Source organism: Lycium barbarum, chromosome 3 (genome assembly GCF_019175385.1).
Source record: "Lycium barbarum isolate Lr01 chromosome 3, ASM1917538v2, whole genome shotgun sequence".
Classification (NCBI taxonomy): domain Eukaryota; kingdom Viridiplantae; phylum Streptophyta; class Magnoliopsida; order Solanales; family Solanaceae; genus Lycium; species Lycium barbarum.
In genome coordinates this window covers 104156722-104176037 of record NC_083339.1, presented here as the reverse complement: position 1 = coordinate 104176037, position 19316 = coordinate 104156722, and the positions used below count along the sequence as shown (strand labels likewise).

General features: G+C 38.8%; 1 protein-coding gene across 3 annotated transcripts in view; it reads right to left on the bottom strand.

Annotated features, from left to right (window-relative positions):
• The window catches only part of LOC132631676 (uncharacterized protein At3g06530), a 44998-nt gene that overhangs the window by 25074 nt on the left and 608 nt on the right, over positions 1-19316 (bottom strand). Inside the window, exons 2-22 of one of the 3 annotated variants that reach the window (XM_060347343.1) lie at positions 18915-19128; positions 18690-18785; positions 18490-18607; positions 18232-18405; positions 17598-17768; positions 15917-15972; positions 15718-15807; positions 15494-15639; positions 14858-14940; positions 14624-14743; positions 13712-13786; positions 11994-12162; positions 11768-11907; positions 11581-11673; positions 10812-10992; positions 3466-3560; positions 3218-3370; positions 2983-3136; positions 1467-1600; positions 1207-1288; positions 880-1042 (exon numbers count right to left, since the gene is read on the bottom strand). In XM_060347343.1, coding sequence (XP_060203326.1) covers positions 880-1042; positions 1207-1288; positions 1467-1600; positions 2983-3136; positions 3218-3370; positions 3466-3560; positions 10812-10992; positions 11581-11673; positions 11768-11907; positions 11994-12162; positions 13712-13786; positions 14624-14743; positions 14858-14940; positions 15494-15639; positions 15718-15807; positions 15917-15972; positions 17598-17768; positions 18232-18405; positions 18490-18607; positions 18690-18785; positions 18915-19128 — 2707 coding nt within the window. The remainder of the gene's footprint in view (positions 1-879; positions 1043-1206; positions 1289-1466; positions 1601-2982; positions 3137-3217; positions 3371-3465; positions 3561-10811; positions 10993-11580; positions 11674-11767; positions 11908-11993; positions 12163-13711; positions 13787-14623; positions 14744-14857; positions 14941-15493; positions 15640-15717; positions 15808-15916; positions 15973-17597; positions 17769-18231; positions 18406-18489; positions 18608-18689; positions 18786-18914; positions 19129-19316) is intronic. The other 2 variants (XM_060347346.1, XM_060347344.1) reach the window with 2 other exon arrangements.

Genomic DNA, 19316 nt, shown 5'->3' with positions numbered 1-19316 from the left:
GTTGAAGTGGACAGACACTTCATTAAAGAGAAGATTGAAGATGGAAGCGTGTGTATCCCTTTTGTACCAACAAAAGAACAAGTTGCAGATATTTTCACAAAAGGTCTTTTCAGAACTACCTTTGAGACCTTTGTCAGCAAGTTAGGCATGTTCGACATGTACATGCCAACTTGAGGGGGAGTGTCAAATGAGCTGGCAGATCTAATCACAATCTGCTCTGTGAATGAGCTAGCAGATTTGATTATAATCTGCTCCTATAAATATGTGATATGACGTATTTTAGGAAAAGATATTAGGAGTTATTCTAGGAAAATAGTTAAGAGGAAATCCCTTGATTTAAGGCTCCTATGAATTAGGGATTGATTAGTTTTTTCTGATCTTTTTGTTCTAGTATAAATACTGTACAGTTCTGTGAATAAAGTAAGCTTTGCATTCTCTGAAAACTTTCACATTCTATAGTCCATGTGTTGGGTATCCATTCTAGGAGGTACTTTGCTTTTTATCAATCTAATTATTGCCTTCTCTTTGATTCTACTTGTGTCTAGCTTTAAATCTCTATCCATTTTCTATCTTTTATGTTGTCTTGTTTAGATCAGATTGCAACAAGTTGTAGTACAACAATCATTACTATTAAATTCTTCAGCCAGACACACTCAAAAACTTATGAATAGCAACCTGTGAGTCCATGTCATTACCAGAAAATAACATTACTTTCAGTATTTTAGCATGCTTAACCAAGTTACTGAACCCCACTCCCCACCCGCAGGTCGCAACAGAAAGTAATCTATCTTTTTCTAAATTGACAAAAAAACAAAAATGAGGCAAAAAATTCAACATTTACTGCGAAAAGTGGGGGTGTTATTGGAGAATAGAGCCAACCTCTTTCCAATATTGTGTTGCACTAAGAGAGAATCATTGGAGTTGCCAAGCAATGAAGAAAACAATGATGAGAGGACATTTTTGTCTGATATTAGCAATCTCTTCTGCTGAACCATTAAGCCCAATAGTTCTCCCAGAAAATTAACCCAGACAGCATGAAGACCTGTCATTTTGCAGAATGTTAACGCCTTATGGAAGAGAAATACATCACTGGAGAACTTTTTTTCTTGGGGGTTACTGTTTTGTTGACGTGGGAAAAACTCCCCGTACAGGAGTGGTATACAGAAAGTTGATGAGAGTTAACTGACTTTTGCCAGAGAGGAATACCATTTTTAGATCTGGATAAATTAACACGTGACCACAAGGATAGAAGTCCTTCAATGGTGTTCATTGCTGCTGTGCGCACATCCTACATACAGAAAAATAAGTATACCGCTTTCAAGTGTGTAACAGAACACCATCAATAGCAAAAAGTAGGTTTCCCAAAATGTGTCTCTTTTTACAATAGACAGAAACACGAAAGTTCTAAGAAAATAGTCTGAGTTGTTTTGCTGAAACACTTTAGATCTAAGAAGTAAATGCAAAACCTGGTTATCACTTGATAGCGGAACAAGGATCGAGGGGAATTCAGCAAATAGTTGAAAAGTGAGACACTCGTCCGGACGAGCGCAAAGAGATGTGAAAACATGCAGACTTCCAATAAGGAGAGCAGCAGAAACACCTGCGAGATCAAAACATCCAAAAATATAGTAAAATAGAACAACACAAATCCTCAAGAAAGATCATAGAGGAGCAGTGAATGGACAATTCTAGATAGTTATCTACACCATAGTGGACATCATCACCAAGTCCATGAACATCACAGAAGCATCACTGCCATTATAACTATCTACTATTCAAGCAACTGACACGGGTTCCTTTTCTGAAACAACCCTTTCAGAATTCAGTTAAAACTCCATCAGACCTCCCACTGTCGGCAAAATTAGGAAGTTCAATCACATTCTAATGTTATCCAGACGCTGTCTTTGCCTTTCATCCGATTTGTTTCCTTGATGTGCAGAGTTCAGAATTAGCCTTGAGAGACCATACATGATGCGCAAAGTTGTCCTTACAAACCCACATCTCCCCAATTTCTAATCTAGAGAACTCCCTAAAAAGAATTGATTTCTTCTATTGGGTTGATTTTACTTGATCAATTTAATACAGATTTTAATATGGAAAGGATTGGGATTTTTGTGCCATGCAAGGAAAATTCAGACAGAGAAAGTTAACAAAGAAATCATGTTTTGCTGAGAAAAGGAGAGGTGATAAATCGATTCCCCAGAGACAAATTGGCAAGGTTCTCCTCCAGAGAACTTGTACTAACTTCAGATCTTTTATTAACACATTTACTCGCTTCACTCCTAACCTAAATTTTACACATTGTAGATCAGGTAGAATGTAGTTTCAACATGCTTGCATTCGACAGATGCTTTTAGATACTAATGTTCTTTAAGAGCTTGCATAGCGACCATTTCATTTGAGCAGAAAAGCTTGCAATTCAAGGTTCTTCATCTCAAATGACACTACAAGTCAGAATTGGAAAGTAAATATGCAAACTTAACAAAAAAGTGCCACCATTACTGAAGTCTGAACACAGCAGTTTTAGCAGTAATTGTCAGGTCAGTGCCTATCCAGGAATTGATAAGCTTAAACATCAACATATGAGTGCTTTAAGACATGATGAACGACAACCGCATGAAAGGAACTTTCTTGCTCGTTAACTAAAAGAGAGGAATATTACAACAGGTTGAAGGTAAAATTTGTAATAGCAAGTTAACAATTGAACAAGAATCTAAAGGAAACAGTATCTAACCCTCCCTCAGTAAAGAACTTCGGAAAAAGTAAGTTCACAAAACAATGTGTCATTATGGGTGAAAACGGCAGTAATTAACAGCAAATTTTAGGAAGGAGCCTTTCCAGGAATCGATATTCTCGAGTATCGAGATATTACCGCTCAAGAGAAGACGGATGACAATTACAAGAGAGGTACACCAAAAATGGGATGGTAATACCAACACTAATACAGAATGATGAAGAAGTTAAAAGGAACCGTCTCCTAACCTTCATCAGTAAAGAACTCTGAGAGGAAGTGTGATGTCTGGATCTTGCATTTTGCAACAACATTACAGAGATGGTTCTTGAAGACATGATTCGTATGGGATACAATAAAAACAAACAGATCCCGAAAGCAGCATAACCAGTTCTCATTCTTATCCTGCAAACGGAGACAGAAAACACATCAGGTAATGAAAAAGCGGGAAAAAAGACATAGTCAAAACAGCCAAAGGTCACCAACCAAAGGTTCTGCTTCAGCTGCTATTTTACTAAATGACCCAAGCAGCCTCCAAAACAAGCAAGTCAGAATTTCACCATTGAGAGCTTTCGGGTTGGCAGCAACCATATGTTCAATGAGTCCAATAATGTCTCCCTCCCATAATCCTGGGTTGAACTGTGATTGTGTAAGATACGTGATTAGCAAAGGATGGTGCAAAAAACCAAGCAAATTACCCACTGCTGTGAATGGCAGAAAACTGTATCAGCTACCTCTTCTGAAATATTCCCTGCAGACTCTAGCAATTCCCACTCCATTCGGAGGATCGGAAAGCAAATGCCAAAGAATGATGAAAATCCACCATCTCCTAACAAAGAAGGGGATGAGCCGAAAGTAAACACGACATTTGCCAAAATAAATGCAACATTAGAATTGTAAAAGTATAAGAGCAAAAGTATCTTTTCAACTCACTCTACACCTTTGTCCAATATTAGTTAACTTGTATAATCTTTATGAGTTTCTGAAATTTGAATCAGTAGCAGAGCAAGAAACCTTATAGAATTAAGAATTAGAAATGTTTCCCTTGATTGATTAGAAAAAGAATGAATTGGTCTTTTTTTGTTCAATCATTGGATAGAAGGGAAAGACAAGTAGCAAAATTATTCCTCGTCTAGAAATATCCAAATTTTGATGCCCAATACTCCATAGATAGTTCGAACTGTATAAGAGCAATAATCAATTATAGCTCGAATCGTTTGTAGGGGAAATTCTAGTAAGGGGATTCTAAACAGATGCAAGAATGCAACATTTTCAAAAAAAAAAAATGCAAGAACACAAAACTAGGAATAAGGGGATTCAGAAATGTATTTTTCATATAAGTAAAAAATTGTTTTTACCCCACTTGCACAGTATAATTTCCAAAGAGGGGATTCAATTGAACCCTTATTTACCTTTAGCTCCACCACTGATTTGAATAATCAAAATTCTGTTTAACAATTGGCTTTTAAAAAGGCAACCAATTGCAAGGTCAATCCTCAGGTATCGTTCCTTGGTTCAAAATATTAAACAGAAGAAAGGCAATTCAAGCATTGCAATGTGAAGTATTAAACAAGATTGTTGAGAACAGAAGTTGGTCTATTTTCTTAGGTTTCTGGATATTCAAAATTGTTAAAATTGGTGTAAACGATGATCTGATAGTTTTATCTTTTAGTTTCTGTTTTCTATATGGAGCTGTTAACTTTTTTTAAGAAAGGCCTTACCATTATTTTCAAGATCTTCAAACTTCAACCCAGATTGCCACAACTTTAATCCATTGCAAGTGTAATTAAATAGCCCCTTATACTAAGACAAATCTCATACCAACAAATTTCTATTTTTCATATTGCCACATTAGGCGATTCTAAAAAAGCAAAAACAATAATGACTCATATCTTCTTTTTTATAATCGAGAAATCCCCGAGGGCCCATTATCCACCACGTTTCTAACCATGTGGCACTGACCCTCGGGGATTTCTCGGTTAATAAAAATAGAATAATCAAGTCTGAACATTTACTAAGAACCAAGGCAAGTTGGAATCTGCTGGGGTAAAAGCTGTGTTGTGTTAATGCTCCCAGGCACATTTATCAAGGACATCCTCTAGGGTCCCTTCTGGGCCTTAGTTTCTCTCTCCAGTGATCCCTCCGATCACCGGAAATTTCTCTTCTCCTCTATTTTCTCTCTTCCTTTCTCTCTTCTTTATTATGGGTGGGAGTTGTTTCTTTGTTTCAGGTGATAAATCTTTTGAAATTAAAGATATTAGCGAAGGTCAGATTAGGTGGTTCTTGTTCAGTGAACGGAGCAATCGTTTCTCCAGCAAAATAAAAATTGATGAAAGCAATTTGAGATGGGTTTGCAATGCGTTACAACAGGCTTCTCGGGGCTCTGGAAACCTCTATAGAAGATGGGGAAGAAAGCAACAAAATGATCTACATAGAGTATATCAAAATTACAATATTGATGGGCGTTTTTTACGTATTGAGATATGGAGGGGAAACAGGAAAAATGCTATTATTATTCCGGAGGCAGATTCTAATCTTGGCTGGGCTGAAATTGCTTCAAAGATTCTCAGATTCTTGGGCAAGCCTTTGAAACCCAGCTCTTCAACGGTTCACTTCTCAGGGGAAGTCTTATTTCGACGCTGCTTGCAAGCTGAGTTGGCCGGATCTGGCAGATCAAGCCAAACCGGTATCGGCAAATTTGTTTCTTTCCTGTTGTCTTGTGGGAACCTTCAACGATCCCTACAACTCGAGCCCGAATCCGGAGGTTATTCAAAAATGGTTTCTGAGCAGATGGAAGATAACAGCTGGGTTGAGGGTCACTCCTATTTCTCACAACCAATTTCTTTTCGAAATTCCGTCGAGGCAGGAGGCAGAGAGGGTAAAAATGGGTGATTGGTTTTGGAATGGAAGAAGCCTTGCTCTCGAATAGGGGTCTCCGATGGCCGGAACTCAACTTGCAACACCAAAGTCTGCTTCCCGATGGGTGAGAGCTTTCGGAATTCCATTGCATGCCTGGTCGGAGAAAACCATGAAATTCATCGGTGATTCTTGCGGTGGTTATGTGGATACTGATGAGGACACGAAGAAGAGGAATCATCTCTACTGGGCTCGTATTTGCATCACTGATTCTACCCAGGAGATTCCCAGAAAGATCGATCTGAAATATGAGGATTGGACCTTTGAGATCTCCATTGTTGCCGATGCTGTTGCAAAAATTTCAGCCTCAGGGAATGGGCCACAGGGGCAGGTTATTGACCAGCGGTCCAAGACTACAGAGCCAGCATGTGTCATGCCTGCAAAGTCAAGAGTTTTTAAATTTTGAATCTCCTAGGGTTGGGCCATCCTCTATTTCAGCCCAACAGCGGGGTCAGGCCCAAACTTCAGTCCAGCCCAGAGTGGACCACTTATATTATTCCAGAAGGCAGAAAAGGAATAAAGCTCCCCTTATTAAGAAGAGGCCACAATTACATGAGTGGAAATCAAAAGGGCCGGCCCAAACCCTTTATCACGAAACCCCTACTCTTTTTACAAAAGGGAAGGGCCCAGCTGAAACTTTCTATGCAGATTCAGTAGTGACGACTAGTCAATCTCTTGTCAAAACTGATCACGATGTTTCTATGGCAGATAATGACGATGCAGATGATGAAGCGGAATACATGCAATCCCTCTCTCTTCTCACTCTCCCTTCTTTACACCCTAAATCTCACTTGCCCAATCCTCAAGGTTCTGATTTTTCCCCTTCCTCTGGAAGTGATTCTTTGCACTTAACATGGGATGGGTATAATCATGATATACATCAGGATATTCATACTCCAACAGTAATTGAGATGTCGCACTGGACTAAAATAACCATGACTAAAGCATGCAAGGCTTTTGGGGTGAATTCTTTAGGTTTCGAGCCTGAAATCTTCGATATGATTCTGCGCATGGAGCAGAAAAGGCAATCTCAATTGCAGCAGCAAAAGGGGAGAAGTAACGAGACTAAGAAACCAAAAAAGAAGGAAGAATTAGAGGCAAAGAAACTGGTTTGCACTATTACATATGACAAAGGTGAAGGATCCTACAGGGGCAGGCAACTCAAAGCCTTCTCTGAATGAAAGCCAAGATCATCAGCTGGAACGTAAGGGGGCTCAATGATACGAACAACATGAGCACCATCAATTCTCTTATTCAGAAGTGGAAGCCCGACATTCTATGTTTGCAGGAAACTAAGATCCAAGGCTGTTATGTGGAGATAGCTAGACAGTTATGGGGCTCAAGATGGGTTGAATGGGCGGAACTGAAAGCCAGTGGCAATAGAGGGGGTATAATTATATTATGGGATAAAAGACAATGGAGTTGTATTGATGCACACCAGGGACAACACACTATGTCAACTATGATGGAAGGTGTTCAAACTAATTTCAGATTCTGCTTTACTGGTGTCTATGGGCCACATACTAACTGGGAAAGGGATGACTTCTGGAATGAATTAGCCGGTGTAAGGGGTCTTTGGAATGAAAGTTGGGTCATCGGAGGAGATTTTAATGTGTGTCGTTTTGAAAGTGAAAGATTCAACTGTATAAGAAGATCTAGAGCCATGAAATGCTTCTCTGAATTTATTCAAGACATGGACTTAGTTGATTTACCATTGCAAGGGGCATCCTATACTTGGACCAGGGGGGGAAATTCACTACAAGCTTCTAGAATTGATAGATTCTTGATTTCTTCAGAGTGGAATGACGTTTTTGGCTCTGTGAAACAATTGGCTCTACCCAAGGCTATCTCGGATCATAAACCCATCTCCTTAGAGAGCGGTGACTGGTCTAGTGAACCTTCTTATTTTAAATTTGAAAATATGTGGCTCCAGCAGGAAGGTTTTACTGACTTGGTAAAGCAGTGGTGGCAAGGCTATGTGGTTAATGGTTCTCCGGATTTCATCCTCTCTCAAAAGTTGAAATCTTTGAAAAAGGATTTGGTTACATGGAACAGGGAGGTTTTTGGCAAAGTTTCTACCAGAACTAACAAAGCTTTGGAAGAAATTTTATTTCTTGAGCAGGCAACTGAAGGGAGGTTACAGACTCAAGCTGAAAAGAACAAATTATTGCATTTGAAAATGGAGATCCAACAGTTAGCTAAGGCTGAAGAAACATCTTGGAGACAAAAGTCAAGATGCCTGTGGTTGAAAGAAGGGGACAGAAATACTAAATACTTCCAAAGAGCTGCCAACTCTCATAGAAGTTACAACTGTATTGATAGGTTGAAGGTGGAGGACAACATCATTAATGACAAAGTGCAAGTTAAAGATGCTATTCTTGACTTCTATCAGCAGTTGTATGCTGAAGATGAAGCTTGGAGACCTTCAGCAACCTTTGAAGGCTTGGGTTGTCTGAACCAAGACGATAGGATGCTCTTGAACAACCTTTTGAAGAAGAGGAAGTGTTGAGTGCTTTAAACTCTTGTGCCCCTGACAAGAGCCCAGGACCAGATGGCTTCACAATGGCCTTCTATCAGAACTGCTGGGACACTATTAAACAGGACCTCATGGGAACTTTTCATCATTTTCACAGCAATTGCCACATGGTAAAATCCTTCAATGCTTCTTTTATTGCCCTTATCCCTAAAAAGAAAGGTGCTATAGAACTTAAAGACTTTAGGCCTATCAGTCTTATCGGTAGTGTCTACAAGTTGGTGGCAAAGGTGCTGACTGACAGATTGAAAAAAGTGATTGGGAGATTGGTCTCAGGTTATCCAAATGCTTTTATAAGAGGCAGGCAGATCACTGATGCAGCTCTTATAGCAAATGAAGTCTTGGATTGGAGACAAAAAAGTGATGCCCCTGGTCTCTTATTCAAGTTGGATATAGAGAAGGCTTTTGACAAACTCAACTGGCAGTACCTCACTTCTATTCTAAGGCAAATGGGGTTTGGTGAGAAATGCATCAAATGGATTAAATACAGCTTTTCTACAGTTAAATTTTCTGTTCTGGTCAACAAAAGTCATGTAGGGTTCTTTTCCCCTAAGAGAGGGATAAGGCAAGGTGACCCCCTATCTCCCTTTCTCTTCATTTTGGCCATGGAGGGTCTCAGTAACATGCTGGAAAAGGCAAAGCAATTGCAGTGGATTGGTGGTTTTGAAGTGGGTAACAGGCCTGGTCTTACCGTTCCTGTTTCTCATCTCCTCTTTGTTGATGACACCCTTATTTTTTGTGGTGCTGAGGAGTCTCAAGTGAGGTATCTCAACCTCACCCTTATGATCATTGAAGCCTTATCAAGGCTCCACATTAACATGACTAAAAGCATTATCTACCCAGTTAATATGGTTCCAGATTTAGAGTTTCTGGCCAGCATCATGCATTGTAGCACTGGCACTTTCCCCACCACATATCTAGGACTCCCCTTGGGAGCTAGTCACAGATCAATGGAGATTTGGAATGTGGTCATTGAAAAGTTTGAGAAAAGATTGGCCTCTTGGCAACAACAGTACCTTTCTCTTGGTGGCAAAGTAACACTCATCAATAGTGTCTTGGATATACAGTATTCCTACTTACTTCATGTCTCTGTTCCCAATACCATCAAAGGTTCAATATCAACTTGACAAACTAAGGAGGACTTTTTTATGGGAAGGTAATAGCGAAAATCACAAGTATCATCTAGTCGAGTGGGACAAAGTAACTCTGCCAAAACATCTAGGTGGTCTTGGTATAAAGGATTTAGCAGTACACAACAAATGTATGTTAATGAAGTGGCACTGGAGGTTTAACCAAGATGATGCTGGTCTTTGGAAGGAGATTATCCAAGCTAAATATGGGAGCACTAGCCATTGGTGCTCCAACCCAATCTTAGCTCCTTATGGAACTGGTTTATGGAAAGATATCAGGAGATTGTGGGATGAGTTCTTTCTCAACTCTTCCTTCCAAGTGGGAAATGGGGCTCATCTTCTATTCTGGAAAGACAAATGGCTTGGTTCTATTACTCTTAAGGATGCTTTTCCTAGGTTGTTCCCTATAACAACTAACCCAGATTCAACAATTGCTCAGAACTGGGAGGACAACTCATGGAATTTGCACCTAAGGAGACACCTAAATGACTGGGAAATAGAGGACATGATAGCATTGATTGGGTGTCTACAGAACAGTCCAGTTCTCACTCAGAGAAATGACAGACTTAAGTGGGGCAGTAACAAGGACGGTTCTTATTCTGTCAAAGAAGGCTACCTGCTTCTGAGCTCCAACAAGGACCTGATTGACCAATGGCCTTGGAAGCTCATTTGGAAAGTCAATTTACCGCCTAAAGTATCCTGTTTCTGCTGGGTCGCTCTAAAAAGGGCTTGTTTAACTCTGGACAACCTCATGAAAAGGAAATTTCATCTCGCTAATAGATGTTACATGTGCCGTTGCACCTCTGAAACCATTAACCACCTGTTCTTACACTGTCCAGTTGCTACAGATGTGTGGAATACGTTCCTCACTTTGTTTGGTTTACAATGGGTTATACCTCGCACTGTCAGGGAAGTTTTTGTCTGCTGGAGTTCTCGGAAAGTTGGGAAGGCCATCAGAAGAATCTGGTCTATGGTCCCTGCTTGCATTTTGTGGTGCTTATGGCTGGAAAGGAACCAAAGATGTTTTCATGGTATTGTAACTGCCAGCTCAAATCTCAAGGCCAGATGCCTGACTACTCTTTTTAGCTGGATTAATCTTACCCCTGCATAAAACCCAGACTCTTTTTTGGATTTTATTAGCTCCTTAGTCTTATGACAGATTCTTGGATTTGTCAGCTCTCTAGACTTATGATAGGTTTTTGTTATCTTTGTATGAGCTGATATTTCCCCCTCTTTTGTAACTATGCATCCCCTTGATGCTTTTGTGATTATAAAACACTTACATCATCCAAAAAAAAAAGAACCAAGGCAAGTCATTCTGGGTCAAATATTAGTACATAAATCGAGCAATTTCAACGGATCCTTCTTTTGGGGTAGGTTAAACGCTTAGACATGCTCTAACAGAGATAAATAGGCATGCAATTTTGGTTTTTAATTTACACTTGTTCAAAGCATTAAGGAAGGCCCAACGCAGAGCATCAAACCATAGTCATAAAATTACCTGTTTCCAGCAGTGTGAAAGATTGCAACAACACCAATAAGAACAAAGTTTTTGACAGTTCCGAGGTTTTGCAGCATTCTACCAGCCAAGGCAAATATTCATCGGGATGTGCTGACAATGTTTTTGCTAGCGCATTAATGTTCTCCGCGTTGATTGAGGATATTTTCCCAGAATCTAATTTCTATATATCGATAAAAAATGCAAGATTAGTCCAAGGATCATTCAATTTTTGACCAATTAAATAAGAACATATGAACTCCCCCCCCCCCCCCCCCCCAAACCAAAAAAGGAGGTTCGTTTTAAGATTTTTCATGACAAGATTCTTCCGGCATCCCAGTCATCCTCCTCGCCCCCCAGAGTAAAAGAAAAAGGAGAAGTGTTTAACTGTAAATGGAATAGGCTTTACCAAAAAACATTTATTTGCTAGCTCATTACAAGCAAGTCCTAAAGTTGATTTCTGGTAACATTATGTTACACAAGCGTGCATTTTTACATCTGAACATAAAGACAAGAAATAAACTGAAAGCCCATTGCAAAAAGCAACTGGAATTTGTGACCAGCTAGATTACGATGTTCAGATTCTGCAGAACAATTACAGTGGCAGGTAAATCACAATATTGAGAAATTGGGCACAATCGGAAACTCAAATTTAAAAGACCTATTTAACGTTTCAAAATTCAAAATGAAGACAGGCAATATTATTCTTTATCTGATGAACTGTTATAAGACAATAACGAAGAGATGCACAACAATTATAAAAAACCATTACCTTATCCAGTAGAGAAACACTGATCAGATTCTCATAGAAAGGCCACTTCATTTGCTTGGCCATTTCAAGAGCTTTCAAACTTAATCTTTGGGTCTGTATTAAGCACAAGAAAAGAATAAAGTAATCAGCAAGCTAATTATACGAGATCCATGGCTAAAAGGAAACAACTGAAACTCTTAGATGAAACCTTTGGAATTATTATAATAAAGGGAAAAACTAATGTCGCCACCATCTTCACGTATTCACCCTCATCTGGCAAGCCCGCCGCAACATGCTGGAGGCAAGACAAAGCGATGTCAACTGCCAGAGAGGCACTACGAGATGCACCTGTAATTTGAGGAGTTAATGTGAAACATGCTGCATATATATGTCCAATTTAGGACAAAATTCACCAAATGCAAGAGTTAAGATACCTGATGATAATATCTTAATGCATCTTTGGAGCACATTCCTGAATGCATCAATACGAAGTGGAGCACTTATTATTTCGGGCAATTCCTCTAGGTTTAAAGCTGCCTGAACAACAGTCAAATCTTCATCACAGAGCCGGCGTAGTATAGCATCTTGAATGGTGCCAAACTTCTGAATGGAAGAGGAGGATATTAGAAAAATGAAGTGTGAATAGACTTTATCAATTAGCTAATTCAATGCACCTCAGAAAATAGATTCATGCAGATACGAGCACCAAATTATAGAGAAGCTAGCATACCAATTCAATTAAATCTCCAAACTACAATTATTTGAAAAGAGACAGCTGCATGCAACAATCAAATTATATTGCAAAATCACATCCCATTAAAACTATTAGAGCACCACTCCGTCAACCGTTTCATATGAGGCCAATTAAAAGTGCAAGATTAGAGCTTCCCAAACACAGTACAGCAGCATTTTCTTCCCCATTCCAGTACAAAGGCATGCCTTGTAATGTGCTAAGCATCCCAACTGAGGAAATTAGCATTCAGCAACCAAATACATAAACAGCTGAATATCAGAAAGAAATCATCAGCAATCACATCAATTCAAGCCAAACTTTAACAGCGATGGTTCTGTCCTCAACATACAATGTTAAAACGGTCCAAGAAGGAAGTCCTCACATGAGACGTATGTCAATTACTCATGTTAATAGTTTGATAAGAGTATATATAAAAAACTGAAGGTCTGCTCAGTGGCTAGGTAACTCACAATACAGCTCAACCATGAGAAACCTAAAGCTCCGCAGACACCGTCACACAAAAAGGAGTGTTGAGTTCTCACCTCGGCTATTTAGGGATGGGAAGTTCTCTTTATATGATCTTAGGCAATCCTTACTTTATGAGCTAGCTGTTTGGGGTTGAGTTAGGCTAAATTTTCGTTTCTATGTGCCATAGAGTCAGACGCATCTTAATTCTTGGTTTACCCGATATTGGGCCCTCATACTAAAATTTTCACGCTCCAAATGTCCAGTCCTAGGTATGCAGAGGTGTAAGAGTCTCACATAGGTTGTAAGGTTATTTGGTCTCCTTACATGATCTTGGGCAATCCTCACCTCATGAGCTAGCTTTTTGGGGTTGAGTCAAGCCCAAAGTCCATTTTCTCATCATCATATCAAAGCCAGGCACATCCCACTCCTTGGTTTACCCGATGTTGAGCCCCCATAAATATTATCCATGCTCCAATAGACCCGGGTGTGGTGGGTGTTGAGTTCCCACATCGGCTTTTTTTTTTGATGACATGGGAACTCGCAGCCGCTACCCTTCGGGTGCGCACAGGGTAAACCCAGCTCCTGTGCAATGGCTTGCAAACCACACAGAAGAGGTAACCCGCACTAGGCAAGCCCCGTGCGACGAGCTCGACCCAGAAGGCAAATCCCCTGCTGACGTAGGCAGGGGGTTTCGAACTTGAGACCTCCATTATGAAAGCCCCATGCTCAACCAACTGAGCCACCCTTGCGGGTATTTAGGAACGGAAGGTCTATTAATAATACTAATTTTGCTTATAATCTATCAGATTATAGCATATCCTAGATTAAAGTCCTTTTTTATAACATATCTTAGATAAACTTTTCTCCGAATGAGGCTAAAAACCAGAGAGAAGGACAACTAGTTGGGAAAGGGAGTACAGCATCTATAGATTTAAAGGAATGAAGCATTACCTGAGAATCAGCTGCTTCAACATTCAACGTACCACGCACATCCAGACCCAGAAGAGCAGATCGTCGAACCTCTGCCTGCAATAAAAACACATATAAATGTGTAAATAATAGTTTGTACCAAAATTAACTAGATTCGATCTCAGAAATTCTTTAAAAAACGACAAGTACAAAGCACAGACTCGTGATCTATTTGATAACCAACAAATGATCATCTAATCTCTAAAAAAATATTTGCAAAGTACAGATATTTTTGTGATAACAAAACTGATCTATATTCTATTATAAGAAAACTGTAAGAGCTCCCTCTCTCCAGCTTTCGGCGCCTTACTATTCTTTCAGGAAGATCTATATTTAAAAAGTCACTGCACTTCTTTCAAACGAAAATATCACTAATTAGTTGAAGATTTAATTTGCACTTGTGAAGTTTCTTATCAGAAAATGGACGACTTCATTTTCTGGCTAACTCTTTAACTCAAAATGCCAACTGCAATGCAGCTTAGCTGCTGCTATCCTTCTGTTTGTTTTGTCTTTTGGTGAACCCGGGTTGTTTTTCTTGCAGCTATAAAACCTAACAATGGGGTCAAATATGCACCCATTATGATCCATTTAGTGGAAAAGATCATATTACTGCCAACCATGTGCTGCTGCTTTGAAGATTGCTCCAAATAATCATTTATCAGCGAAAAAATCAAAGTTGCTCCCAATGGTACTCATGCCTTCCGTCCATTTGAAGATGTAAAGTCTAAAATATCTCTTCTTTTCTTTTTTTAAATTGGCAAAATACCTTTTTTTTTTCTTTTACTTCTAAGCGACACAGCACTTACAAGCAAAAGATAAGACGGAAGTAGCCAGCCCAAAGGGTGAAGCTATCAGTATAGAAATATATCATATGGAAAAGGTAAACAAAGATACCTTTGGATGTTCCATGGCAAACCAAACTTTTGAATTAGATATTTCATGTGAAAGATCCAAACTACAGTTCAACATCCTGATAACTATTTCATAGTCATTTTTGGACCGCAGTTTAATATCCTGCATGCAAAGAGGAAAAAAATATTTTACATTAAACTACACAATTACCCCATAAATAAGAAAGGATCAAAAATCACAGAGGATATGGAGAGACAACAAACAAGAAAAACGAACCTCAATATATCTGTTGACAGCTTCACGTGACTCAAACAGATATTTCTTAAGGAGAGAAACCAATATCAGATTGCACCGGCTCCCTAACAATTAAGCATAGAATGATATGAAAAAGAAATATTATTCAAGAATCTAGAGGATCTGAGAATCTTGTGCTTATTCGGATAATATGCAGTTACAGAACATCAGAATCTTCATCACCACGGGTGGGCAAAGTTAGTAGTGCAACACTCACGTGTTTCTTCCCATAATACCCCTTTAACCACCAAAAATTGAAAGGTAAAAAGGTCACCACCTAAAAGAATGGGAGTTAATTTCATTTCATCTCCACTCTGCCACTTATCCCCCCTCCCCCTCTCTTGCTTCTTTAATTTCATTTCATATCCACTCTGCCACTTACCCCCCCCCCCCTCCCCCGCTCTTGCTTCTTTTCTTTGTACACAAGTACATTTTTTCCTTTTTATCAACATTTAATAGAATTTAAATTAAGCAGGCACTCAGACAGTGTGAGCCTACTCAACTAGTTGTAGCATATATGACATGAATGCACATCATGTCGGCAAAATCAATGAAAATATTTTAAATGCAACAGGATGGAATAGATGCTGGGCATGCTAATCTTAAAACAAAGCAAACCTGCATCTGCAGCTGCTGAATCATTGTCCTTCGATATCCTCAAGGATGTGTTAAGCAGCTTTGAGATTACACGAGCTACAAAGTCTTTTAAGGGAACCATCTCTACTATAGACAGTAGAGTCCCATTGCAGAGATCATCGTAACAACTACAAAACATAAAACATTAAAGTCAGTGGGTCTAGCAAATAGTGAAACTCCTCAGCAGGTAAAGCAGCCATTCCCACCTGAACTCAACTAGAGAGTCCAAAAACAAGGCCAGAAATTTCTCTGTGTTGAACTCCTCTACCAATTCACATAGAAGTCCCGAAATATCCCTTTAGACAAACAGCCAGAAACAGCATTCAGAGGAATGTTATAAATTTCCAACCAATGCAACACAGAATCTACTATGTGTTGGCACATGAGCAGCGTACAACATAGTACCTGATGTCCTTAAGGATATCAATGATCTTCTTGGGGATAATTTCAACAGATTGCAACTGCATAAAGTGATTTTAAACAGAAGTACCAAGTTAGAGAGACAGACAACATTTGCTAGAACACTTAACAAAATTCAACCAGTGTGCCAATTGTCAACATGGTAAAAGAGAAGGATATGTTCCTGAGCTATTCCTCATGCAATCAGATAAACAACTTGTTTTTTAAGAAAGGTAACAGCGATCAACACTCAATCTGGAGAATGGGCAGAAAGACAGACATAACAGCACATACAGATGAGGAGAAGTAATATGCTTAACATCATCTTGACATTTAAAAAACTGTAAGCATTCGGCGATCTAGATAAATATCCATTTCTCTAACTAAAGCCGCCACTGCTGTGATTTACTTTTCTTTGAGCCGAGGGTCTATCCAAAACAGCCTTTCTACCTTCATGGTAGGGGTAAGGTCTGCGTACAATACCCCACTTTGTGGGAATACACTGGGTATGTTGTTGTTGTCGTCGTTGTTGTTTAACTACAGCCGCCAGAAAAGCCCAAAACAATTCACTGGTCATATCCAAGAGCAAGAAATGAAATTTGAGAAGGAAAAGACCATCAGCTTGGGAATCTTATCCTTCACTGATGCCCAAGACTCTACTTCTAAAGGATTAACTCTCTTGCACATAGTGTGTCCTTTGTTTTATCATAATGAAGGTCCAAGATAAATGTCCATGCAATTAAACTATTATTAACTTATAAAAATAAAAAGACAATCCATAGAGCAAAGTGGATACAGCTAAGGTCCTACAACGTACCCAGTATAATCCCACGAGATACAGCTATGGTCCTTTTTAAACCTTTATCTTAAAATCCCAAATGGTTCTATCCAAAGCTCTTATAAGGAACCATGCATAATACATAAAATTCCAAATATCTTTATATTAAAAGACAAGGATACTGTCCAACAAGTTATTTCGAAAAGTAATCCTGTTAAAAAATGTTGTTCCAGATTTCATGATGTCTAATCTTTTGATGCAGAAAAGGGACATCAAAAGGCCGACACACGAAAGTTCCCTTTTTTATTCAATGTAATCTTCTATTTATAACAAAATGGTGTCAAAGAGAATACAGCAATAGACTAATAAAAAACTATTTACCCCTTGAACCAAACAATAAAACAGATAATGTTTCTGCTTTAAAACCATACAATAAGGAGTTCTCTAGTGACCACCACTTCACTACTTGACTTTTGGGGCAAAGCTTTTCGAAACTGTTGATAGTAAAAATAGAAGCATAATTCACAGATACTCTAGAAGCTCACTTAATATTGTCACTATCCATTGAGATATCTACCTGCCGTAAAATATATACAAGCAGTTAACTCCTCATTGATTCTTTAGCATCAGTGATCATACGAACAATAACACTTTTAAGACAACTAAGCAATAAAGAGCAAGAAATACAAAATAATCATAGTGATCGTGTAAGAGATCAGTCTTCTGCATCCACAGAGCTTTCAACTATAACACAACATAACTCGCATATTTATTGCTGAAAATACATCCATGCATTACAGCTTGCACGCATTCATTAGCAAAAACTATATTTGTTATTGATCCTGGACATGTGTAGTAATAAAATTCTAGTTCACCTCTGATATCAAATTGAATGAAACACAACAATACCTGGACAAGAGTGATTAGGGTCATTAAAGACAAACGGCACCACTGCAAGTCAGTAGAATCTTTTGCATCTGCTCGAGCTACTTCAGCAAGGGAACGGATCAAGCTTTTGACAACCTTAGGGGACAGAGCTACCTTATCAGCTAGTAAGCTTACGATCATCAGAGCACCAGCCTACCAAAAGCCAAATCCCAGTCACGAGATCAGTGAAAGTTTTATGGACTGTAGCCTCTAGAATGTAAGGAACTCCAGCGATACAAAATGTGCCACGCATTTAATCAAATAGATAAAAAAGGATACTACAAGAAAGACTTAACAATTTAAGTTAACGTGACCGGAATGTGCAAAATACACGAAATGTGACTGTACTTCCACGTCTCAGTCCAGAACATGCATATATATATATATATATATATATATATCTGTTTGGTTAGCACTAACAATCAAGCACGACAAAGGTACATCACAGCCTCCATGTTTGTACATTACAGGTCAAGCAACCTCTACTCTAGAGTATCAAACAGTGACTGACATCTTTAGACAAAGGAAGCCTCGGTGACAACAGGCAGGAGGAAAAGAATGTCAAGCAGCGATTATAACATAGAACAGTTATCACATAGAAAGAAACTAAGCTAACCTTTAGATCGGTTCCTCCTCTGGAGCCTGGTTGAAGTCCAAATTCCACAAAAGGCAGGACTCTCCTCACTGCCTCACTGTCTATAGTAGTGAGTGATCCTAAGACCTCAAATATTACAGCTGTACAAAAACCAGTGACAGGCCTTGATGGCTGAACCTTCTTTGAAGTTGTCACCTAAAAGTTTCCATTCAAAATTGTAAAACATCAAAACAAAAATATTTTTAAAAAATCATGTATACACAAGGGACAGATACATACATAGTTGCACAAAACCTCTAAGATCCCCAAGTCACGTATGCTTTGTTGCACAATAATATTCCTGGGGAGTGGTGCACCGGAAGCCTTAACCCCTTCAAGAAATTTCCATTTGCTATTCCTGAAACAGGCAGAAGACGTTATATATATGTATCTGATCACCTAGGCCACTGCATGAGATATGCAAACATTGACATTCTTACCCAGTGTCTATTAGTTGGACAACTCGAACGAATACATGGGTGTCATGGTAAGGCAAGGCACATAAAATTAATTCCTCGATATTATATATGTGGATTCTGTTGAAAGAAAAATCAGATAGAGTTAGATATAGAACAAATGTAAGTAGCACAAAATAAACAATGTTTGTAAATCAAGTGGTATAGAAATATTTAGAAGCACCAATAAAGAGTGTGTGGACAGCTTACTTGTATCTACGAATCAAGTACTCTAATGTCTTCAGGGCTGCTGTTAACTCAAAATATCCAGATAACAACTGCAAGTAGGAATAGATCGATGCATTGATTCGCTTGTTTTCCTCAATGCCCATTAAATCTCTGTCCAATTCCCTACTCCCATAACTGAACAAGTCATTTTTGTACTTATTAAATCTTTCTTCTTTACTTATTAACACCTCCAAACCTGCACATAAGAAACACCAACAAATCTTCATTTAGATGACATCCAACACAAATGGATAATAATAATAATAATAATAGTAATAAAATAATGGTAGTCCAGCAAAATATGAAGCACGCATTTGACTCAATGTTCAGAGGGTGGCACATCAATTAGTTAAAAAACTATCCATTTCATCATCAGGGATAGGG